General features: G+C 44.5%; 1 protein-coding gene across 1 annotated transcript in view; it reads left to right on the top strand.

Moving 5' to 3' along the window:
• The first annotated feature begins 5,403 nt into the window (after positions 1-5,403).
• The window catches only part of LOC124606089, a 235,059-nt gene continuing 214,309 nt past the window's right edge, over positions 5,404-26,153 (top strand). Inside the window, exons 1-2 of the mRNA XM_047138054.1 lie at positions 5,404-5,441; positions 5,995-6,286. Coding sequence (XP_046994010.1) covers positions 5,404-5,441; positions 5,995-6,286 — 330 coding nt within the window. The remainder of the gene's footprint in view (positions 5,442-5,994; positions 6,287-26,153) is intronic.

The raw sequence follows: 26,153 nt of genomic DNA, 5'->3' as shown, positions 1-26,153 counted from the left end.
ACACCCTCTACTTAACACGGCCTGCTCACTACTACCTGGTCGCATTCACATTTCTTGTTTACATTTGTTAGTTGAATCTCCCATCGTAGTTACTGCGCTGACGTTGTTTGTACACCGGGAATGAAATCAGACTCAGAAGTTTTTGGAAGGAAGATGTGTCGTTGACCTGGTGCATAACGCGATAGTGTTGTAACTTCAGAAGAGTGTACCGAATTGCAGGAAAACCTACAGAGTATCGACGATTTGTGCAGAAACTGAGGGCTGACCCTGAACGTACACGAATGTATTGTGCATGAACAGGAGAAAAATTCTTTAATGTTCGATTACGCTTATTGGCGGTAAATCAATGGAGAGAGTAATACCAGTAAAACACACAGGTGTAACGACCTAATGTCGGATGATCATTTATATTACTAAACGGGTAATAAGGTGGACGTTGGGAAGTCCCAGTTACGGAAGGCCTATTTAACGACTTCCATAGGCAACAAGAATTTGATTTTCAGTGTTTCATATAATTACTGGCGTAATTTAAAAATTTATAATGCTGTCGTATTCTAGTCATTAAGAGGGGTAATCTTATGTTAGAGGTGTAATGCAGCGAGACAGTTAGGAGAAAATGTGTGCGTGTGTACTGAGGGGTGCAAATTACCCACACTATATTTATCCACCTTTTGAGAATGAGATCGCTTAGCGAAATCCGAAAAATTTTTCATGTAATTTCGAAGCTTTAAGAAACTTTTTCTTTCTGACACAACTCACAAAATGATGAAAGGAAGAAGCTTATCACTTTAGTACCATTAGGCTGTTCATTCAGTAAAACTTCAGCGTTAGGGCAGGCGGGATTAGCCGAGCGGTCTCAGCGCTGCTGATCCCGGCGGAGGTTCGAGTCCTCCCTCGGGCAAGGGTGTGTGTGTGTTTGTCCTTAGGATAATTTAGGTTAAGTAGCGTGTAAGCTTAGGGACTGATCACCTTAGCAGTTAACTCCCATAAGATTTCACACACATTTGAACATCAGCGTTAGGTCTAATTTATTATTTCTTCTCTATGATGTCCATCTGCAACATATCAGGGGACGTGACGCTAAAAGCACTGACATACATGAAAAACTAGCTTTTACTTAGAACATAGAGCATAGAACCAAGACTATACTCATCCACTGTTTGATAATATGAGCACTGGGTTCGACTCCCGGCCAAGTCGGAGGTTTTCTCTCAGTAAGTACAACTTCCAGCTACTTATCTCCATAGTCGCCGATCCAAATTAGGCGTTTGTCGTAGTGTTGTAAGAACTTTCCAATGCTCTCGTTACAAAAGGCAGCCGCCAGCGCATTCCGCCAATTCTCTACGCTGGCCTAAAGCTCGTTGTCTGTGCCAAAATGTTGCCTTCATAGCCAGCGGTTCATGTGAGCAGAGATGAAGCTCAGAAGGAGACAATTACGGGCTGTATTGTGGGTAATCAAACACTTCCAATTGATAACGAAGCAGAAGCATCTTCATTGCCCTTGCAGAATGTGGCTGAGAATTGTCTTGAAGAAGAAAACGCACGACAGTTATGTAATGTTGGCTGCATAGCTTCAGGCGAAATTTCTCACCCGGCCCTCTTATTTGGCGGGAGACACTATTGTTCTAGGTATCTTTATGTGCTCCGAACTAAAAAGAACGACGTAATGCGATGGACGGGCGTACTAGAGACACTGCCTAACACACTTGTGCAAAACGTCATCGGATTTTCACTGTGGTTTCCATATCGCGACTGATCGTTCCTTACTTTCTGAATAACCCTCGTATTATGTTGTTACTAAACCATCGTAAAGCTTACTGCTCCATATTTTATTCGAACGAAGTCATAATTTGTTAGTGATACATTAGTTAACTGCAGTTATTGAATCTTCAATTGTATGTTACATACCAAATTAAGCACAAAATGACCTGTTTTATATCCTACTGTAATCGTAAATGTTACGAGGGTTTAGTACTCTAGGGTTAACGTCAGACTGTTGACATATTGACTCATTTATAAAGTAATCAGACGTTTGAAACTGTTTTATGCGAGGTGTGTAAGAAAAGTAATGAGACTGACAACAGTGTGACCTATCTGGCAACGCTGTGTTGTGTAGACCGATGTGTCCAACCCTTCCAGATGGTCACTCCGACTTTCAGCTCCGTATCTGCCATCATGTGATTTTTAAGAGTGCCATCAGTGAAGTCGTGTTCGTGTTGCGTGGTGCGAAAATGGAACAGCGGAATTTAGAGCAACGTTATGCCATCAAATTTTGTGTTAAACTTGGGTAATCGGCGAGTGTGACATTTGAAAAGTAGAAACTGGCCTATGTAGAACATTTCTTATCAAGAGGACAAGTTTTTCGCTGACGCAAATTGCTTTTGGGAGGCCGAGAACAAGTTGAAGATCAACATCGCTCAGGGAGGTCTTCAATTTCAAAAACCGCCAAAAACGTCGAACGTGTGCGTGCTCTTGTGAGGCCAGACCGATGTATAACAATAAGGATGATGGGTGACCTGTTAAACTTGTTTACCTTCACCGTGCATCAAATTTTGGCGGAAGATTTGCATATGCGAAAGGTTTGTGCTACAATGTTGCCGAGAAACCTCACAACTGAGCAGAAGGGCAATCAAAGAAACGTGTTCTTTGACCTTCTTGAGAGAATTGCCAATGACCACGAACGGGTCAGTCGTGTGATGTAAGATGAGGAATCCTGTATTTTTGAGTGCGGTCATGATACAAAGATGCGAAGCGAGGGGTGACACACTGAAACATCTCCTCGACCGAAATAAGCTCGTATGAGCAAATCAAAGATTAAAACAATACTGATTTGCTCTGTTGACAGGAGGGGTATCGTGCATAAAGGATTTGATCTTCCAGGACAGAATGTCAACAAAGAATTGTACAAAGATGTCCTTGAAAGGTTCAGGAAAACGACATTGCAGACAAGTGGTTGCTGCATCATGACAACGTCCCATGTCGCAAGGCCACTTCCATCACGGAATTTTTCACCTAAAAAGACATCCCTGTTGCTCCACAGCCCCCGCTGTTCACTTGATCTGAGTCCTTGTTACTTTTTTCTTTTCCCCGAAATTGAAAAATGTCTGAAAAGGTTATAACTGTGGGACTTTAAAGAACGTTCAAAAGAACGTAACCGACATGTTAAAGGTAATACCAGCTGAAGCCTTTCAGCGTTGCTACCAAGACTGGCAAAAACGACTCTGCTGCTGCATAGCTGCCGAATGGATCTGCTTTGCAGGGGACAATATTCTTGTTTTAAAAATAGAAAAACTTTGATACATAAAAAATGAGTCTCATTACTTTTCTCACATACTTCGTACATGGGCGTTCAATTATTATTTAAATAATGGTGGGAGCGCGGGTTGGGACTTTTAATGGTTTACATGCAATGGCAGAAAGAGGTTAGGCCAAGCGGAGACCCATCGGAAGGATCTTAAGTAAATGTATTTCATCGCGAAAGAAGTGGCTTAAATAAAACTCTTTCTACCGATTCCTGAGTATTTTTCATCAGCGTGGGACCCTTATCACGATGATTTAGTAAAAAGATAGGGAATTTCCAACAAAGAACGCACGATCGGTCCCGGAAACATGTATCAGTCGCGAGACCTTACGGAGATGCTCAAGAAAACATCGACAGACACAAGAGAGGCGTTTCGGACCGCGGAGAGGTTTACTAGTGAAATCCCGAAATCATACGTTCCAAGAAGAGTTAGCCAACAGGTAACTTACTACGACATTTGTATCGCGAAATGACGGCGACGAGAAAAATCTGAGAAATTGGAGTTCATACGGAGGTTTCCCGACGGTCGTTATTCGCACAAACCATTCAAGAATGGGACACGGAAGGCGGAAAACGATAGTGGTTTGCGAGGTAACTCCCGCTACCCAGCTGGAACCCTTTATTTGGCAATGTTCTTCTGAAGCAACTAGAAATCAGGGGTAGTTTGCTGAAATAAGTACACTCTCCAACTACTTCTTTGGCACTGACGCATGCAAGCAACATTTACCCTCTGTAATACAGATGTTTCTAGTTCTCATAGTTGCAAAAACTGCCAGGAAAAAGCTTCCGAATTAGTCTTTCCATGGGTGTCTGCATAAGTGGTATCAAGGGGTTGAACTTCTCATTTTAACGTTTCCAAGTACGTTTTGACCTCTTTTACAACGTGGGGTCGAGCGTTGTCGTGCTGCAAAATCACTTTATCCTGTCTCTCGCTGTATTTCGTCCTTTTGTCTTTTAATGCTCTGCTAAAACGCATTAATTGCGTTAGATAGCGAACACCTGTGATTCTCAAGCCGGCCGCGGTGGTCTCGCGGTTAAGGCGCTCAGTCCGGAACCGCGCGACTGCTACGGTCGCAGGTTCGAATCCTGCCTCGGGCATGGATGTGTGTGATGTCCTTAGGTTAGTTAGGTTTAAGTAGTTCTAAGTTCTAGGGGACTGATGACCACAGATGTTAAGTCCCATAGTGCTCAGAGCCATTTGAACCATTTGAACCTGTGATTCTTTCACTTGGTTTTAACAACTCATAGTACACGACGCCGAGCTGGTCCCACCAAATGCAGAACATGGTCTTGGACCCGAGAATATTCGGTTTGGCCATCGACGTGGAAGCCAGGATATCCCTATGATTTTTTGCGTTTAGGGTTTTGTAGTGAACCCATTTTTCGTCCCCGGTCACAATGTGATGCAGAAATCCCTTTTGATTTTGCCCCTGAGGCAACTGTTCACAAACACACAAACGCCGTTCATCATCTCTTGGTTTCAGCTCACACGGGACCCCAGTTCCTTCTTTCTGAATCATGCCCATAGCCTTGAGACGTTTTGAAATGGCTTGCTGTGTCACTCCCACAAATCGTGCCAATTCTTCTCGAGTTTGAAACGAGTCTTCACTCAGTAATATCCAATCCTGCATCTTCGAAAACATTCTCCCTTCCACCACTGCGCCGGTCTGTGACGTTAAAATCACCGTTCTTGAAGCTTTGAAACCACTCACAACAAATTCTTTCACTACCATACGTACTTGAGAGCATTCGATGAGACTCAGCCGCTGTTTTCTTCCTATTGAAACAAAACAGTAACACGTGCTGCTAATGACGAGAATTAGGCTCGCAAACTGACATTTTCAATTAGGAACAACTTTATGATGGAGATACAAATCGAGTAATGTTTGAATGAGGTTATGTTGACCGAGTTCCAAGCTAACTGTCCGACGTCTGCGATTTGTTTCTTTCGACCACCACTTACCGTTGTCGCCACCTATCGGCAAACGGCGGAAGTCAGGTTGAACACCTTTTATTTAGTTGTAGAAGTGCTAAAGGTGACCTGTAATGCCAAATATCTTATGGCTGCATAGTCTGGAGATGTAAAGTTGGTCACAAAAAGGATGCGGCTTGTCGGCAGCATTATCAACCTATTGTCAATGTCAGCAAAATTCACCAACAATCGTATTCTTTAACATATTATTTTATTTCATTCGGAAAGCAACCGGTTTCGGCATTTCATTTTGCCGTTTACAATCCCCATACGCTTCTATCCAAATAAACGAACTTGTCGTATAGTACCATAAATCACTGGATATTGTGAATTCCAATCGTTGTACAATTGCTTCATACGAAGACGTGACAGCAACAGAGTTGCTTTGGCTCTTCAGCATAAGCACTGAAGCGGTAATATTCCACTATGTCGCACGTCAAATTCCGTGGTTTTGCAACTGAAAGTGGCCGAGGAAAAAAAGTGTTGCATTACTTATTGAACGTCTCTCGTACTTTTGGGTTTGGCATTGTTGTACATTGTTGATTGTAGTTTGTAGATTTTGTACGGCACGTGTTGTCCTAAAAATCAGCTGAAGAAGATACATTTCCTATTGACGTCCATCCGTCCGTTCATTTCTCGGAAGCCTACCGCATGCGATCGTAACAGGAAAGAGACGACATAGCTTTTGAGCGCTGCGCCACCTAGGGTATTGTGGATGCAGAAGTCGCGTCGTGACGCTCGGTGCGAAAGTTGCCAAAGGGGGTCGGGGGAGTGTCTGCGGCGGTGGGCCCGAAGGCCGCCGAGCGGGCCCGGAGGGAGCCGAGCGGCGCCCGCGGTGCGCGGTCCGGCAGTCGCCGCAGCCGCGGCCGTGCACTCTGCAGCTGCAGCTGCACGCGCAAATGTCGGCCGCAGCCGCCACCTGTGACGTCTCCCAGTTCGTCAACGTCTCGCTCTCCGATGCCATCTCGCGGGCCATCAGCGCCGCCGAGGCCGAAGCCGCCGGGCCGTCTGCAGTGAGTAGCGTCCGGACTCCAGCACGACCCAAGTGTGGTCGGTCATACTCCGTACCTGCTGCTACCCTGTGGTTTTGTAGTACTACGACCATGTAATTGTAGTTAGATGATATCAAACATTAACACGTGTCGTGACGACGAGACATAACGATTAGAAGCTTTATGTTATGCAGATTAGGGAAATACACTGTATGCCATTTGCGCTTGTTTGCTTTATCTTGTCTCTTTTACAAAGACGCAATAAGCTTTTAACTATGCAGGAAGTAGTGAATGGTACGTATGTAGCGATAGAAATACTGTTAGTAAGATAAAAAAAGTGCAGTTAGGACTCGCACATTGAATGTTCCGCACAAGCTTATCTGAGGATCGAGGATATTAACGATTTCTGGTAGTTATAGACATTGATACTAACAAGATATTGGTCCCAGGGATTCCAAGACTTTTGAGAATGTTTTACTTTAAAATTTCAAGCCAGAAGGCAACTGACGAAAAAAAATATTTTTTTCGTGTGATATAATTACAAATTAACAATTCAGGATGTTTCCCTTTACTTGCGCTGTGAAATCTTACTTCTTGCCTAATTTCATGATTCTAAGGTTTCACTGAGTGAGTTTTCGAGTGCCAAAATATGTGCCATAAATGGTCTATCGTTTGACTGAATATATTTAGAAGCTTAAAATGCTTATACCGCCAAGGGACCATAGACCTTAGTATGTGACATAATTTTGAACCTGATACGCCAACATGTTCCAGAGGAAAAGGGTCTTAACAGACGGATAGACAAACAGACAGATGGATAAAAAATTACGAAAAAATATTTTTTCGTGTCATACAACTACAAATGACCAATTATCATATGTTTTCCTTTACTTATACTGTGAAACCCAGCATCTTGCAAAATTTTGTGATTCTAGGTCAAAGGGAAGCATCCTATAGGCTTAAACGAGTGAATTTTCGAACATCAAAATATGTGCTGTAAAAGAACGTATCTTTGGACCGAATATATTCATAAGCGTAAAATGTTTACACCGCCAAGGAACTATAGACCTTAGTATGTGACATAAATTTGAACCTGGTACGCCAACATGTTCCAGAGGGAAAGGGTCTTAACAACGGGTAGACAAAATGACAAAAGAAATATTTTTTCGTGTCATACAATTACAATTACCAATTATCAGATCTATTCCTTTATTTATACCGTGAAACCTAGCTTCTTACAAAATTTTATGATTCTAGGTCAAAGAGAAGAATGCTATAGGCTTCGACGAGTGAATTCTCGATTATCAGAAGTATGTGACGTAAATGACCGTATCTTTTGATTACATTAACTTAGAAGCTTAAATTTTTTGCACCGAAAAGGCATCACAGACCTTAGAACGTGACGTAAATTTGAACTTGAAGCACCAACTGAAAAAATCTCTACAGGTGGACAGGCAAAACGACAGACGAATGACAAATGACAAAAAATATTTTTCGTGTTTAATGATTAAAAATTTTTGAATGTTTTCTTTATATATACTGTGAAACCTTGCTTCTTGTCGAATTTAATGGTTCTAGGTCAACGAAAGTACCCTACAGGTTTTGATGAGTGAGTTTTCGAGAAGCTTAAAATTTCTGCTCCCACAAGGGACCGCAGACCTTAGTATGTGACGTAAATTTGAACTTCATACTTCTATTCTTTCCTGAGGGATAGACAGACAGAAAGAGGGGCAACAAAGGGATTCTGTCTGTACAAGTTTAGGCACAGAACTCTAATTAACTGTATCGGTAGAAAAGTATTTTTATTGACTCATAACCGGATTTAAAGCTTTTTTGCACTATCATCAGATGTAAAATGAAAATTCTTTGCCATGAATACCGTGTTCATGTGAGCTGCAGTATCATACGCAGCAGCAGCACTGAAGTCATTCAAATGTTTAATTGTAACACTTCGCGATCGAGCCAGAGATTTTTTTTTTTTTTTACAAATTTAACTGTGCTCCGAAGAAAGAACATCGCTTTCGGCGTTCAGCTCAATGTAACTTGGCTGCTAACATGATCCCAAAAATCTTTGTGTATGTATGTGTGTGTGTGTGTGTGTGTGTGTCTGTGTGTGTTTGTCCGCTAATGTACTGATAACTATGTTTTGTCATTAAAGCTCTTTATTGTGTGTGTAAGTTATGATTTTAGCTATTTTTCCATACCTTTATAAGCTTTAGCCGCTATATGAAACACAGTTGTGTCATTTTGACACCGATGTTGTTTTTCCAGTGAAATGTGTCGCATAAAATGCATGTTTGACCATCAGCCGCTTTTAATGTAAACCCAAATATCGGCCGGTTTTAGTCATGGACCATCTGCATGGATCAGGGTTAAAATGGTTTAAGCGACAACTTGACATTTTTCGTTACTTAAATAATGTGTAGAGCATGCCATGAATATCAATATACGACACAGGACTTTTAGAAAAAAAAAAACAAAAAACAAAAAAAAAACGAGTGTACTCAGAGCAATACTGAAGACAAGATCGTCCTGAGATGTTTTCTAAGCGTGTGTATAATACTTTTCATTAATACGTACGTTTCCGCTACATCTGTGCACCAACAGAAATAAAATATCTCGTGTTATGTCTATGAAACAGATTTAATTACTGATATTTTGATTTGTATGCGCCTTTCGGAATCGCGGTAATCAGAGGAACAACTTGATTGTTGTTACAGATTCTTTATGACAAATAGTGGCACATTTTTCTCTGTCTTAGACTTGTATTCCACGCCAGTTTTAGTTTGATTCACACCAAAAATTTCGATCTGAAGAACCTCGAATATTGCCTTAATTCTGTGAGTAGTGACTAATTTCATGCGAACTAAATTTATAAGAGCTAATGTCGGTTGTTCCATACTGCCCTCTGCGCTTGACGTCTTCCCATGAATCTCTACTGACACTTTTCTTAAAACGGAAACGTAATATTATTCTTTGCGTTCTGCGTTTATTCACTACATCACAGACATTTTCTTTGGAACAGTACAACTAGCTAGGAACGCTACTAAGACATGTTACCACACAAAGACTTGTAAGGACGCAAGCAGTCACTATTCTGAGAAAGGATGCGATCCCGCTGGACTATATTCGAAGAAGCAAAATTACTTCCTTATTCGCGGTTTCATTTAGCAATGGCGTAGCTGCTGAACACAGTACCATGTTTGAAAAAAAAAAAGTTCAAATGTGTGTAAATCTTAGGGAACTTAACTGCTCTCGTGGTCGTGCGGTAGCGTTCTCGCTTCCCACGCCCGGGTTCCCGGGTTCGATTCCCGGCGGGGTCAGGGATTTTCTCTGCCTCGTGATGGCTGGGTGTTGTGTGCTGTCCTTAGGTTAGTTAGGTTTAAGTAGTTCTAAGTTCTAGGGGACTTATGACCACAGCAGTTGAGTCCCATAGTGCTCAGAGCCATTTGAACCATTTTTGAACCAACTTAACTGCTAAGGTCATCAGTCCCTAAGCTTACACACTACTTAACCTAAATTTTCCTAAGGACAAACACACATACCCATGCCCGAGGGAGGACTCGAACCTCCGCCGGGACAAGCCGCACAGACCATGTTTGAAATAGCGTCTTAATTTTCTACTAAATTCTCACAGAACCGTCCACATGGAGCTTACGACTGTAATACAACAACAATTTCGTCACACAGACTTTAGTATATGTGGTGTCACCGCCAGACACCACACTTGCTAGCCTTTAAATCGGCCGCGGTCCATTAGTATACGTCGGACCCGCGTGTCGCCACTGTCAGTGATTGCAGACCGAGCGCCACCACACGACAGGTCTAAAGAGACTTCCTAGCACTCGCCCCAGTTGTACAGCCGACTTTGCTAGCGATGCTACACTGACAAATACGCTCTCATTTGCCGAGACGATAGTTAGCATAGCCTTCAGCTACGTCATTTGCTACGACCAAGCAAGGCGCCATTATCAATAGATATTTAACTTGTGATGCCTGTACCGTCAGACCGATGTACACCACTTCTGGATTAAAGTTAAGTATTACATCAACTACGTACTTTATTTGCTACTATTAATTCCCTTAACTGTTCCAGACCTCGCGCCAGCCTGCGTGAGCTTAAGCGCGTGCCTTTCGGCTTCCTCTCATAGTGACTTGTCTGTCTTGCCAAGTCACAACAGTATATGTTGGTCGTCCTGCTGGATGTTACCAAAATTTCAGCACAAAACTGGTGCTAATTAATAATCACGATTGCGTTTCTGCGTGCATTACTTTACTTTTCTTATTTCTACCTTTAAGTTGTTTCAGCCGGCTGATGTGGCCGAGCGGTTCTAGGCGCTTCAGTCTGGAACCGCGCGACCGCTACGGTCGCAGGTTCGAATCCTGCCTCGGGCATGGATGTGTGTGATGTCCTTCGGTTAGATAGTTCTAAGTTCTAGGGGACTGATGACCTCAGATGTTAAGTCCCATTGTGCTCAGAGCAATTTGAACCATTTTAAGTTGTTTCAGTGCGGTCTTTAAATATTTCCGTATTAATTATAGCCCTAATCTAAAACTATCGAAATCCCACATTATTTTTGCCCACACCAATGATTCCTTTAGTAACATATATTGATATGAGACGACTGAAATCAGACCCGTTGCTTGGATGTGAGTCAAATTCAGTGCATAAAACTGCAGTAACTCATCTCTTTAAGGAAGCAGGTGACAGATTACACTTTACTTAAAATAGTCTGTAAAGCTGAAAACTCAGGTAATTGGCTCAGCCGTTTTATGACACCGAATTTCACCGACTGTCTTCCTAAACGAAATGCACCCCTTTCGCTCGTTAAGAAGACTGAAATATATCTGTGCGACTGTGCTTCATAACTTATGTCTTGTTTTCTGTTCCGGGAATTATTGTTAAAATCTCCGCTACAATTCTGGGAAGATAATAAAGCATTAGATTGACTATCTCTCAATTCTATGGGGTGGTCCTGAAAGTTCTGTACTCTGGTACTTTTTTGATTTCTGAACTGACACAGGTATCGCGAAGACTAAAAATTTTGATAACGCATATTCCATGTTGTTCCAGTATACCTCTCTTAGCGGTAGGAAGTAGGAATGAAGTGTTATAGCTTCTCGGGTCATAGAAACTGAGATAATTAAAGACGAAGCGAAGTAGAATTCAAGGAATAATAGTGCTATTATTGCGAACCGTGAGAATCTTAAATGAAATGGACAGGACGAAAATTTTAACCTCCCCATTCTAATAGAAAACGGAGCATTATTCACTACGTCACATTATTCGGTTTTCAAAAGTTAGCTCGTAAAAAATATAGCAGCTTTGTAGAATGCTTTCTCAACTACTCTAAAAGAATTCATATAGTAATATTCTGGAATTTAGATAGTAGTAACAACCCTCATCTTAATAATATACTATTGCATGTAGCTGCAAGTTTGCTGAACTTAGTAATAAAAATAAATCTATATGAAAGGTACGTATCAGATCAGATCGTATTTCAGAGACACTTTTAAAGCATCCTTAAAAACGGGTACTTCGTGTTACAAACGATTTGTTGTCGGGTGTAAGGTAAAAAACTCTGACAATAAGTCCACAAAAAGTTTTTTCCCTTGAATAGCACATGGCGTAAGAGATGAAAATCGTTATGCATTTGACTACCTACTGTGCGCTGTCACAATTATTTGCGGTATTTCTTAAGCACTGCATGCTTGGTGTAACAGCTCCTTCCTTTGTCACCATCAGTGACTTCTGCATTCTTGCGTGCCCCCTGGGGTGACGTTCGTGCCCGGCACCTGAGACATCTGCGTGGGCCTGTATACAAGTAAATCCGTAGCTCTTCATTTGAGCGCCTGTTCCTGAAGACGCTTAACTCTACACGTTGTTCCATTGTCACTGTTTGGCATTTCTCATTAGACTATCAGTTCATTTTGTGGAGTTACATTAGATTAGAATGAGGACTGTGACCAATGCTAAAAGGTGCCATACCCCACGTTTCATCTTACGTCGATCGTTGACGCTTGTTAGTGGATGATGGCTCAGTCTGAAAATGTTCGAGTTGGCCCCTTATCACTCACTGTGGCTCCACTGCATAGCTGCGGCTTATTGCTATACGTCATATTCTTGAGTAACCACTGATTGCTTACACCTCGTCTATGCCTTATTCTTTTGTGATAACCTGTCCTCTTGCGTGTCCAAAGCAAATCGTATGATACACTCAATACGTTGAAAATTCTCCACTGTCTGGTATTTTTTTTTTTAATTCATAGGTGTAATAACACAGTACTAAAGATACTTATTTCTACATATAGCTTAACAATGAGTATAAAAAATTTCTAATTGATTAGAAAGAAAATGAAATTAAGGAAAACAAATAAAACAAAAACAATAATTAATATGTTAAGTTACTTTCGAAGTGTCAGTCTATGTGGACTTATTTTGACACCATTCACCTCGGTATATCTCGAAATTTATAAGCATCTAGTGCGAAAATCTTCTACGCTTACAGCCATATGCGCATTTTCTGTATATGTTATCCCTAAACAATTTTATTTGTGTTCTTTTAATATGAAATTCTCTCAATCAGTGAGTGACTTCGTAAGCTTCGTGACACACAGTTCCGTTCAGATTTCATACATCATTTATTTGATATTTCTTATCTAATTTGTATTTAATATTGAAATTATAGATGTTTGTCTGCTTATTGTGCGCTTCGGCATACCCTCGAGTCTTCCAGTTTCTGTGCAGACGTATATACTGCACCTTCGCTAGTCGAATACGTATTTACATCAAACTACATTATAATTACAAATGCTATTGTTGTTGAAGTGATTTGTACCGCACGTGCACCACTTCACGTGTCTCACAGCATTTATGCGTTACTTGATAGTTTTCATTCATCCAGGAAATCATGATCAATGCCGTTTGCGTGTTACAAACGGCATTTATCCTCTCATCATCGGCGCTGACATCTGTTCACTCATGCTACATCGCTGGCTCCTACAATATCATACACACCCGTCACCACTGTTAACGTGTACCACACCAGTGCCTCTATCACATTTGTTAATAATTTTCTAGTTTTTTAAAGGTTCAGTAAGTAAAGGTCTCAATATTCATAATTAATAACTATGTTTCGCCCTGAGGATTTTCATGTCTCACGGATTCCAATATAAATAAATAATATGCCAATGCCTCCCTTAAGTAATCAGTGTATTGCTCCAGTATTCCTGATTTGTAGTCGTATTGTGTACAGCTGATAGGATGCTACACACTAGAGACTCCACTTTAAACCGGTGTGACACGGAGTGAGTTTCGACTTTAACTTGGCTCGAGGGCGCACATCACTGTTGGGCAGCATCGACGGCTAACATGTCTCCCGAACCCAATGCACAATGTAAGGTCTGCGCTTAGCTGTTTGGTAGTAAAATGTCTGCCTGCAGTGCAGATGATATGAGCGTTGTTAGACATGTTGCTGCTGAGCAGTGTACTGGAGGAGGCTAATAAGCGAAGAAAGAAGATTAAAGCCTATTCAGCAAGGTGGATAAAGAGGAAATTGGAAGGGACGTGCTCTTAGTAATTCATGGGCAACTCAGCTTAGGGTCTGATGAAACATATTTTTTGAATTTAAAGCGCCGTGTTAACGTGTATGGTACATATTTTCTTACGATTTAACGTCCCAAATCCCTCAACTATCATAAGACGTTGTTTCAGTAGGTGAAGATGTATTTGTTGTCATCTGTGGAAAGACTGGATAACAGATAAGTACATCTTTTCCGTATATGCATCAGTTAAAGCAGTAACGGAGCCATCTGGAGTAATTATTGAGTACCAGGAGGTTAAGTTCCAACAAAGCGTCTTTCTGGCATGACCGCATTTCCAGATTATGACATCAGACGCCGACACGACTCCCAGAAGTCCAACGCAGACAAGATTCAAAGAATATTACAAGGAAAATAGCACCGGAGCTCTCCGTCTCGCTCGCTCTTTCTTTCCTCGCGTTTATCCCGTGGTATGAGATCATCTGTTTTCATGATCTGGCAGTTTTATTTTATTTCATCTTTGCGCCCATCACAGTCGTCAACCTAAAGGAGGAAACTCATGTTCGCCATCTGTGTGTGAACAGTGTAAACCTTGTTCTGTGCGGTATCGTATTTCAACCGTTTGGCTGAGGCGGAAATTGAGGAATGGCCATGGTTTGCGTGACTTTATGGAAACCTGTACGAAAAAAACCTTAAGGTGGCCGGGGTACCAGACAAAAAGGTCGTTAATTCAGAAATGTGTGTGAAATCTTATGGGACTTAACTGCTGAGGTCATCAGTCCCTAAGCTTACACACTACTTAACCTAAATTATCCTAAGGACAAACACACACACCCAGCCGCACAGTCCATGACTGCAGCGCCTTAGACCGTCGTTAATCGTCACGTGGGTTTCATCCGTATCTTGCTCACCGCCCAGTCTAGCAAACTAGCGCGCTACGCGTTAAGCTACTAGAGCAGAACGCAAAAACACCAAAAAATTTCACCAACCATCGATCACCTTATCATCCGTGCTGCTCTAATTCTCACGAAGTAGAACTTTCGCGCTCCAAAATCGATGCGTATCACTTCCAGAACTGCCTCATCAAAGATCATAAAAACCAACTGATCAACCGTGACATCAAATCCCGTCACTAACTCCACGAATCTGCTGTGAGCTCAAAAATGCAACACCTATGATCGCTCCCATCGAACCTTTTTCGTTAAGCGTAAAGTTAAATCCCCTGCCATCAAACCCGTACTTACTGCACTACACGTCCCATTGACATCCTACCTCATTCATCCAGCTAATTCTCCCTGCACCTTTCACCCACTGCCGAAGACATCATCAGCTTTGTCACCACAGTGCTCCAGAAAATCCGCCTGTTTGAACGTCCGCACATAACTATTATAAATCCAGCCGACTGCTCGGTCGATTCTTCATCTCAGCGCCACTGCTACATTTCCCAGTCTGCCTAGGTAGCTACGGGCTCAGCGTGGCAGGTTGTTAACCAAAGGGGCCCGGTTTCGATTCCTGGCTGGGTTGGATGTTTCCTCCGGATGGAGACTGGGTGTTGTGTTGTCCTTATTTTCGTATCGTCAAAACTGACACGAAAATCGCCTGCATCACGTCACATGACAAATGTAAGCGTATGTAACGTTGTACCAGGAAACCGCTTGAGAGTAATGAATAATCTGCATTGTCGAAGCACACTGTCTTATCGTCTTTCCACTACTCAGATGACTGTATGGGTACGTCCTGAAAGCCAGTTAATAATAATATGGAAATTGTTTAAGGGTTATATATATCTGAAACAATTCCCATTCCGTCTTCGCCATGCTACATATCGTCCTATTTGCACTCAAATCTACATGCATGTTCCAGGAGGTACGGTGCAGTGCATAGCGGAGAGTGTATCATTCCAATATTACAGGCTTTCTTTCCTATGACATTTGCTTATGCCTCTGGACGCGCCTAATTTCTCTCATCTTCTTCTCATTATTGCTTCGCGATGTACACGACAAATTTAAGACCTTTAGTGGGTAGCTTTTCAATTACACTTTTATTTTCCATGGGCCGTGCACGGAGCAGCGGACAAGGCGACTCGCGGCCAACGAGGTATAAGGGCCCTGCAACGAACTTGAGACACCACACTAGTAGGCTTGTCCGCCACACTTCGGGAACGCTCGGTTCCGTGTAGGACATCAGTACGCAAAGGAAAAGGTACCCACTAAAGGTCTTAACTTCGTCGTATGCCATCGGGAACTTGCATGCATTTAAACACACAGTCAAGAATTATTAAACTCGTCTGAAACAGTTACTCCCTCCCTGCCGGAGACAGCTGCTGGCACTCGTAAGACCTACAGTGTCACGTGTTGTGACGCGCGCACAATGGCCTGTCCTTCTCGTGGGCCTCGAGCCGATTAGTGTGACATCACAAGTTCGTTGCGGGGCCAGTATTTCGCGTGGGCTCCGCCATGTATGGACATACGTTCACTCCACGTTCGGTGCACGCAAGCGCTGGATCCTAAGGCTTGCTGAGCTACGGGCTGCCTTGTATATCAAAAGTGTTACAAACGTAAGGTAATTGGCCATGCGGTCTAGCGTACGGCTTTCCGGGCGGGAAGGAGCACCGGGTCCTCGGCACGAATCCGCCCGGGGAATTGTGTCGAGGTCCGGTGAACTGGCCAGTCTGTGGATGGTTTTTAGGCGGTTTTCCACCTGCCTCGGCGAATACGTGCTGGTTCCCCTTATTCCGCCTCAGTTACACTGTGTCGGCGATTGCTGCGCAAACAAGTTCTCCACGCACTCGTACACCACCATTACTCTACCACGCAAACATAGGGGCTACACTCGTCTGGTGTGAGACGTTCCCTGGGTGGTCCACCGGGGGCCGAACCGCACAATAACCCTGGGTTCGGTGTGGGGCGGCGGAGGGGTGAAGTGGGCTGCGGTAGTCGTCGTGGGGCTGAGGACCACTGCGGCTGCGGCGGGGACAGAGCCTCTCCGTCGTTTTTAGGTACCCGGTTAACAAACAATACATTACAACGTAAGGTAGGTTACACTCGCAGGGTATCTTGTAGACACGACGTGTTCTAAGACAGCACTCTGATCGAGTGAAAAATGATTAGTAAAACCATAATTTAAATATGGGGTATTGTTTATGTCGTCGGAAGGGCGCCCATATCAGGTACGCTACTGGCCATTAAAATTTCTACACCACGAAGATGACGTGCTACAGACGCGAAATTTAACCGACAGGAAGAAGATGCTGTGATATGCAAATGATTAGCTTTTCAGAGGATTCACACAAGGTTGGCGCCGGTGGCGACACCTACAACGTGCTGACATGAGGAAAGTTTCCAACCGATTTCTCATACACAAACAGCAGCTGAACGGCGTTGTCTGGTGAAACACTGTTGTGATGCCTCGTGTAAGGAGAAGAAATGCGTACCATCACGTTTCCGACTTTGAAAAAGGTCGGATTGTGGCCTACCGCGATTGCGGTTTAACAGATCGCGACATTGCTGCTCGCGTTGGTCGAGATCCAATGACTGTTAGCAGAATATGAAATCGGTGGGTTCAGGAGGGTAATACGGAACGCCGCGCTGGATCCCAACGGCCTCGTTTCACTAGCAGTCGAGATGACAGGCATCTTATCTGCATGGCTGTAACGTATCGTGCAGCCACGTCTCGATCCCTGAGTCAACAGACGGGGACGTTTGTAAGACAACAACCATCTGCACGAGCAGTTCGACGACGTTTACAGCAGCATGGAGTATCATCTCGGAGATCATGGCTACGGTTAACCTTGACGCTGCACCACAGACATGAGCGCCTGCGATGGTGTATTCAACGACGAACCTGGGTTCAGGAATGGCAAAACGTCGTTTTTTCGGTTGAATTTAGGTTCTGTTTACAGCATCTTGATGGTCGCATCCGTGTTTGGCGACATCGCGGTGAACGCACATTGTAAGCGTGTATTCGTCATCGCCATACTGGCGTATCACCCGGCGTGATGGTATGGGGTGCCATTGGTTACGCGTCTCTTGTTCGCACTGACGGCACTTTGAACAGTGGACGTTACATTTCAGATATGTTACGACCCGTGGCTCTACCCTTCATTCGATCCCTGCAAAACCCTACATTTCAGCAGGATAATGCACGACCACATGTTGCAGGTCCTGTACGGGCTTTTCTGGATACAGAAAATGTTCGACTGGTGCCATGACCAGCACACTTTCCAGATCTCTCACCAGTTGAAAACGTCTGGTCAATGGTGGCCGAGCAACTGGCTCGTCACAATACGCCAGTCACTACTCTGTTTGAACTGTGGTATCGTGTTGAAGCTGCATGGGCAGCTGTACCTGTACACGCCATCCAAGCTCTGTTTGAGTCAATGCCCAGGCGTATCAAGGCCGTTATTACGGCCAGAGGTGGTTGTTCTGGGTACTGATTTCTCAGGATCTATGCCCCCAAATTGCGTGAAAATGTAATCACTTGTCAGTTCTAGTATAATATATTTGTCCAATGAATACCCGTTTATCATCTGCATTTCTTCTCGGTGTAGCAATTTTAATGACGAGTGGTGTAGTTAAGATACCCACATGAAAGTTGTCTTTCGAAAAGTTGCCAAACTCACTGCAGGCAAACAGCCTCGTTGTCTGTGGCGGCTGCCTGGGAACCGTCGTGCGAGCCACGCGGTAATCTCGCAGCGAATCTCAGTCCGTATGAGGCGGGCTCTGCTCTGTAGAGCGGTAGCGACTGGCGCCCGTCGCGGCCCGCGCGCCTGGTCCGGTTGGCCGAGTAGCGCCGGCGCTGGCCAGTGCGACATTGTACGGCGGCTGCGCGTGACGCCGGCTGATTGAGCTGCAGGCCGCGCCGGCGGCGGCCGTGAGCCGCGATCCGCCGAGTCACCGCGCTCAATGCGCGCCGCGGCCGCTGACACGCTGCATATCGTCGCGTCAGCCGCCGTAATAAGCGCCGCGCCGCGGGGGGTCGCTGCACCGCTACTCCCTACCGGCTACTCGCGCTACTGCCGGCGCACGTACTACAATGGAGCCTACACAGACCGAAGTAGCTGCCTTTACATCCGTGCAACCTCTAAAATATTCTATCACGAAAGGAGAGTAGGAGAGAAAACACTTGACCTACTTCACCTTTTCGACCAACCTCTACCAGAGAAAAAAACCATCCCTCCCTCTTGCTCTCCCTAAATATAAAAAAAAAACCATAAAACCTTTCGTCTCCTGTCCCTACTCCACTGTTATGCGCTTCCAATCAATTACATCCGTGTAACTGTGGCGAGCAGAAACTTCTTAGGCACTCTAAGGGAAAAAAAGCCCGCCCGCTTAGTCGAGGTATCTAACGCACGGCTTTCCGGAGCGGGAAGGAGCGCCTGGTCCCCGGCACGAATTCGCCCGGCGGACTTGTGTCGAGGTCTGGTGAGCTGGCCAGTCTGTTTATGGTTTTCAGGCGGTTTTCCATCTGCCTCGGCGAATGCGGGCTGGTTCCCCTTATTCCGCCTCAGCTATACTATGTTGGCGATTGCTGCGCCAATAACTTCTCCACGTACGCGTACTCCACCATTACTCTATCACGCAAACATACGGGTTACACTCGTCTGGTGTAAGGCGTTCCCTGGGGGGTCCACCAGGGACCGAACCGCATCATAACCCTGGGTTCGGTGTGGGGCGGCGGAGGGCTGAAGTGGACTGCCGCAGTCGTCGTGGGGTTGAGGACCACTGCGGCTGCGGCGAGGACGGAGCCTCTCCGTCGTTTCTAGGTTCCCGGTTAACATACAACATACATATAACATACAACAACGGAAAAAAAGAAAAAAAAGAAGACTCCCTTGGATACTTCTTGAAACACCAGAGCTTACGCCAGCAACGGATTGAAGGCATGGTGCAACGAAGGAGATAGAGAAGAAGCGGAAGATACCACCTAAAAACAGTGTCAACAACAAATCGATAAACACACGATTACTGAAGAGGGAAGCACAAACCAGCATTGAGTGATGAGGTGCCATGCCTGGTCCTGCCACAGAACAGAACAAGTGGAGATGATGATAACTGCATACTTTTTGACCGGCCATTCATCCTACGTGACAATCAACAATACCCACTTCCGAATTTTCCATTAAACTGCAGGTATGCTCGAAGGATCCGTATTATATACGCCCCTCTATCTGCGACTAGCTGAGAAACCCGATGTTGCCCAGGAACTTATTTATTTCAGTCTCCTATTAATCCATCTCTTCCTTCCTTCTCTCTCTGTCCATCTCCTCCTCCAACCTCTCTCTTTGATGATCTCCTCCTCCCCTCTCTCTCTGTACATCTCCTCTTACCTGTACTTCTGTCCACCCCCTCCTACCCGCCTCCCCCACACTCTCCCGGTCCACCTCCTCCTCCCCGTCGCACTATCCATCTTCTTCTCATCCCTCTCCCTCCCTCTCTCTCTCTCTCTCTCTCTCTCTCTCTCTCTCTCTCTCTCTCTCTCTCTTTACCCACGCTGCACACCCATCGCGTTGGGCAGCCTACATGTCAGAGGTTACCAACGCTTTCCACCCGCACTCTATATGGGAGCTAGGTGGTTCTCTCCTCTACTGTACTTCTTCCTAGACAATCAGCACGCGTACAAAATTTAGTTGAAATCCATCCGGTTGTTTAGGATATGTGGAACACACACACACACACACACACACACACATACATACATTTTACGTGTCTATATGAAAAGGAGGAGCAGTTTAACGTCGAATTGAATACGAGATCATTAGAGACGGAGCATACGCTCGGATTAGGGACAGGTGGGGAAGGAAATCGGCCGTGTCCTTTCCAATGAACCATCCCGCCATTTGCCCGAAGCGATTTAGGGGAATCAGGCAAAACCTAAATTTGTATTGCCGTGCGTGGGTTTGAACCGTCGTCCTCCCGAATGCGAGTCCAGTGTGCTAACCACTGCACTACCTCGCTGAGTTGTATATGATATATTATCAAACATTGAAAATGTACTTGTTAGACAAACGCTTGAAATTACTTAACAAACACAAGGAGTATTCTGCATGACTACAATCAGGACACCGATGCGAAACTTCTGCACTTTCATAGTTTTAAATGGTAACAGTAACTGGAATAAGTGTAGTCGTTGGGATAAGGGTAGTTGTGGGAACGCCGCCTTTCTCTCTGAGTAGGTGTTGGAGGTGCAGCCATCCTTTAGGAAGGGCGCTTCTCACTGCCACGATTCTATTATTTTTCTTCCTTTGCATCGTAAGCTTGTCAGCTATTATCACAGTAGTATTTACACCAGCCTGTTTTTGACAAACTGTTAATAATTAATGAGCAAATACAAACACAAAATAAAAGAAGTAAATAAAATTAAATTTCCAAAAAAAAGTTCACATGTGTGAATTCCCATGCGACCAAACTGCAGAGGTCATCGGTCCTTACACTTACACACTGCGCTGCGGTCTGGGAAACTCTATAGTACGATATTTTCCACATATCCACCATGCGTAGCAATAATATGGCGTAGTCTCTGAATGAAATTACCCGAAACCTTCGACAACGTGTCTGGCGGAATGGCTTCACATGCAGATGAGATGTACTGCTTCAGCTGTTCAATTGTTTCTGGATTCTGGCGGTACACCTGGTCTTTCACGTGTCCCCACAGAAAGAAGTCACAGGGGTTCATGTCTGGCGAATAGGGAGGCCAATCCACGCCGCCACCTGTATGTTTCGGATAGCCCAAAGCAATCACACGATCATCGAAATATTCATTCAGGAAATTAAAGACGTCGGCCGTGCGATGTGGCCGGGCACCATCTTGCATAAACCACGAGGTGCTCGCAGTGTCGTCTAAGGCAGTTTGTACCGCCACAAATTCACGAAGAATGTCCAGATAGCGCGATGCAGTAATCGTCTCGGATCTGAAAAATGGGCCAATCATTCCTTTGGAAGAAATGGCGGCCCAGACCAGTACTTTTTGAGGATGCAGGGACGATGGGACTGCAACATGGGGCTTTTCGGTTCCCCATATGCGCCAGTTCTGTTTATTGACGACGCCGTCCAGGTAAAAATAAGCTTCGTCAGTAAACCAAATGCTGCCCACTTGCATATCGCCGTCATCAATCCTGTGCACTATATCGTTAGCGAATGTCTCTCATGCAGCAATGATAGCGGCGCTGAGGGGTTACCGCGTTTGAATTTTGTATGGATAGAGGTGTAAACTCTGGCGCATGAGATGATACGTGGACGTTGGCGTCATTTGGACCGCAGCTGCAACACGGCGAACGGAAACCCGAGGCCGCTGTTGGATCACCTGCTGCACTAGCTGCGCGTTGCCCTCTGTGGTTGCCGTACGCGGTCGCCCTACCTTTCCAGCACGTTCATCCGTCGCGTTCCCAGTCCGTTGAAATTTTTCAAGCAGATCCTTTATTGTATCGCTTTTCGTTCCTTTGGTTACATTATACCTCCGTTGAAAACTTCGTCTTGTTGCAACAACACTGTGTTCTAGGCGGTGGAATTCCAACACCAGAAAAATCCTCTGTTCTAAGGAATAAACCATGTTGTCTACAGCACACTTGCACGTTGTGAACAGCACACGCTTACAGCAGAAAGACGACGTACAGAATGGCGCACCCACAGACTGCGTTGTCTTCTATATCTTTCACATCACTTGCAGCGCCATCTGTTGTTGAAAATTGTAACTACTGTAATTTCGAAAGTTTGTCCGCCTGAAAATGTACTGTTGTCCCAAGCATATTGCAACAAACGGTGTATTTCTATCGCTGCTCGTTTAGTTTTTATTGCCGTTTCAAATATACCGGTCATTTTTGAAACACCCTGTAAGAACAAAATACACACCAATGCCCGAAGGAGAACTCCAACCTCCGGCGGGAGGGGTTGCGATATCCGTGACATGGTGCCTCAAACTGTGCGGCCACTACACGCGCCTGTAAATTTCTACTCAGGAAAATATGTGACTGCCATCAGTTGTTTGTAATTTCTAACTTTATGACCCTAATATTTACATTTACATGTTGTTGAAGAGGGGTTTAATGAGAAATAAAAATATAAAATACGAAGAAGTAAATAAATGCGAAATTTGTGGGTTAAAACTTGGTGTTCGCTTCTTACCTGGTGTATCACGATGGCCTCAATACCTTCTAACTGTATTTTAAGATTTTGGTTGCACTGTGTACTTTACGTAAGACATTAGGTCGTAGTAGCATGAGGTAAATCACAATTCAAGGCAACAATGACAAACATGTTTGCTATTTCGGAAAGTATATTCGTAATTGTACGACGGGCAGGATACAAAATGAACATCAACAAAAGCAAAACGATGATAATGGAATGTAGTTGAATTAAGTCGGGTGATGCTGAGGGGATTAGATACATTAGGAAATGAGACACTTAAAGTAGTGAAGGAGTTTTTGTACTTGGGGAGCAAAATAACTGATGATGGTCGAAGTACAGAGGATATAAAATTTAGACTGGCAATGGCAAGCAAAACATTTCTGAAGAAGAGAAATTTGTTTACATCCAGTATAGATTTAAGTGTCAGGAAGTCGTTTCTGAAAGTATTTGTATGGAGTGTAGCCATGTATGGAAGTGAAACATGGACGATAAATGTCTTGGACAAAAAGAGGATAGAAGCTTTCGAAATGTGGTGCTACAGAAGAATGCTGAAGATTAGATGGGTAGATCACATAACTAATGAGGAGGTATTGAATAGAATTGGAGAGAAGAGAAATTTGTGGCGCAGCTTGACTAGTAGAAGGGATCGGTTGGTAGGGCATACTATGAGCCATCAAGGGATGACCAATTTAGTATTGGAGGGCAGCGTGGAGGGTAAAATTCGTAGAGGGAGACCAAGAGATGAATACACTAAGCAGATTCAGAAGGATGTAGGTTGCAGTAGGTACTGGGAGATGAAGAAGCTTGCACAGGATAGAGTGACATGGAGAGCTGCTTCAAACCAGTCTCAGGACTTAAGACAACAACAACAAAACGACGGGCAGGGATAATGGACTCCTGCAATGTCATGGTTATTATGTGTGACAATGCTTTATACAAGTTATCGAGTTAATAAGTACTTTAAAGCAAATATAATGGTCTTTGTAGTGGCCCATCGGGGCCATCCGACCGCCGTATCATCCTCAGTTGAGGATGCGGATAGAAGGGGCATGTGGTCAGCACACCGCTCTCCCGGTCGTTATGATGGTTTTCTTTGACCGGAGCCGCTGCTATTCGGTCGAGTAGCTCCTCAATTGGCATGACGAGGCTGAGTGCACCCCGAAAAATGGCAACAGTGCATGGCCGTCCGGATGGTCACCCACCCAAATACCGGCCACGCCACGCAGCGCTTAACTTCGGTGATCAGACGGGAACTGGTGTATCCACTGCGGCAAGGCCGTGGCCCACAATATGGAAAGGGAGTCTCTTATTCCTAATCTACGAGTTAGTTTCGTGAAACGTTGATCTGAAGCTGGGCATGCTTGATACCCCATCCTCTAAGATAATTAGAAGCACTTTTACGTTAAAATCTTTCACAAGTACTAAGTTTTAGTGCAAAATCAGTATGCAATGTCAGAAGCCGGTTAAAATACCTCTCTAACGATACCTCATTCATTCCTCCAGGATTAAAATCTGTTGAGAAAAAGAGATGTTTACTTGAGGAATGCAGTAATATATAATAGACAAAGAAACTTTGATAAAACGCTTCAAGGATTATGGGTAGAAAACAATGATAAAATTGAACTAACGAAAATAGATCGCTGTCCAGGGCATTTCCGAACGTCTTCGGCCTGGAATCTCAGTGATTGGAGTAGAATTGTCTTGACTGATGAGTCCCGCACCGAACTGAGTTCCCATGACCAACTTACACGTGTCTGGAGACGTCCCGAACAGCGGTGGGATCCCAGCCTGAGTATCGCCCGCCATACGGTCGGACAACCAGGACTGATGGTGTGACGTGCCATTTTTTTCACAGCGGAACTCCTTTGGTTGTCATCTGCGGCACCCTTGCAAACACAGCGCAACTTTGAAGATATTCTACGCCCCGTTTTGTTGCTTTTCGTGGTAAGTTATCCTGGGCTTATATTTCAGTAAGACAATGCCCGTCCGCACACGGCGAGATTTTCTGCATCTTGCCTTCGTGCTTTCCGAACCCTACCTTTACTAACAAGGTAGCCGGATCAAACCCCAACTGAGACCGTTTGAAGAAACGTGGGCAGGCCCTCGAACCAGTACGGGCTTTTGACGATCTAACTCACAAACTGGGCAGATTTGGCGCCATATCCTTCAGGAGGTCATCTAACAACTCTATCAATCAATACCAAGCCGAATAACTACTTGTGGAAGGGCAGAGGTCGACCAAAGTGATACTGACTTGCCCAATTTGTGAAATTCTTTCATCAGAATGAACTATCCAAATTTTGTGAAAATGCAATTCAACTAGTCTAAGACCACACACGTTCTAAGTTGTGCAGATGGTGCAAAACTTTTTTCAATGGTTCAAATGGCTCTGAGCACTATGGGACTTAACTTCTGAGGTCATCAGTCCCCTAGAACTTAGAACTACTTCAACCTAACTAACTTAAGGACATCAACACATCCATGCCCGAGGGAGGATTCGAACCTGCGACCGTAGCGGTCACGCGGTTCCAAACTGACGCGCTTAGAACCGCACGGCCACACCGGCCGGCAAACTTTTTTCAGATAGTTTGGATGCACTTTGTTTAGAACACCGACTGTCAGTGGCCTTTGTGTGCTGCAAAGTGAGCTGTCTGCGCTGGCTGGGAACGTGTTTAGTGGCGCGTTGACCCCTGGCAGCGTGGCGACTCGTGTCTATACATAACATGACCTACGATTACCGCTCGTATGCCTCGTTAGCCGTCTAAACACCTGCCCCGCTCAACTAAACTGGCGGGGAGTGGCAGTTCCAGTAGCACGAGGTGAAATAGTCTACTGGCAACATGCGGGTGTCTGACGAACTTGTCTATGTTGCTAGGAGGAGAGAAGAATTGGAATCACACACTTTTCGGCAATTGTACTTTTTGATATTTCAGGAAAACTGCGAAGAAAGGAGACCAGTTTCCGTAAATGTGTTCACCTACGACTGCATACGCGTTGAAGAGATGAGGATACATCTACTACATCAACACTCCGAAAGCCATTTTACGATGTGAGGGAGCAGTTACTTTGTCTACCTCTGTCACTTTTCACCTCTCCCGCTCCAATAGCGTATATCGTGCTTCAAGAACGAATGCTGATAAGCCTCCGTGCGAGGTCCCCGCGCGACCGCTACGGTCGCAGGTTCGAATCCTGCCTCGGGCATGGATGTGTGTGATGTCCTTAAG

Source organism: Schistocerca americana, chromosome 3 (genome assembly GCF_021461395.2).
Source record: "Schistocerca americana isolate TAMUIC-IGC-003095 chromosome 3, iqSchAmer2.1, whole genome shotgun sequence".
Lineage (NCBI taxonomy): Eukaryota > Metazoa > Arthropoda > Insecta > Orthoptera > Acrididae > Schistocerca > Schistocerca americana.
Note: the sequence above shows the minus strand (reverse complement) of the source record. Positions and strands in the feature narration are given on the sequence as shown.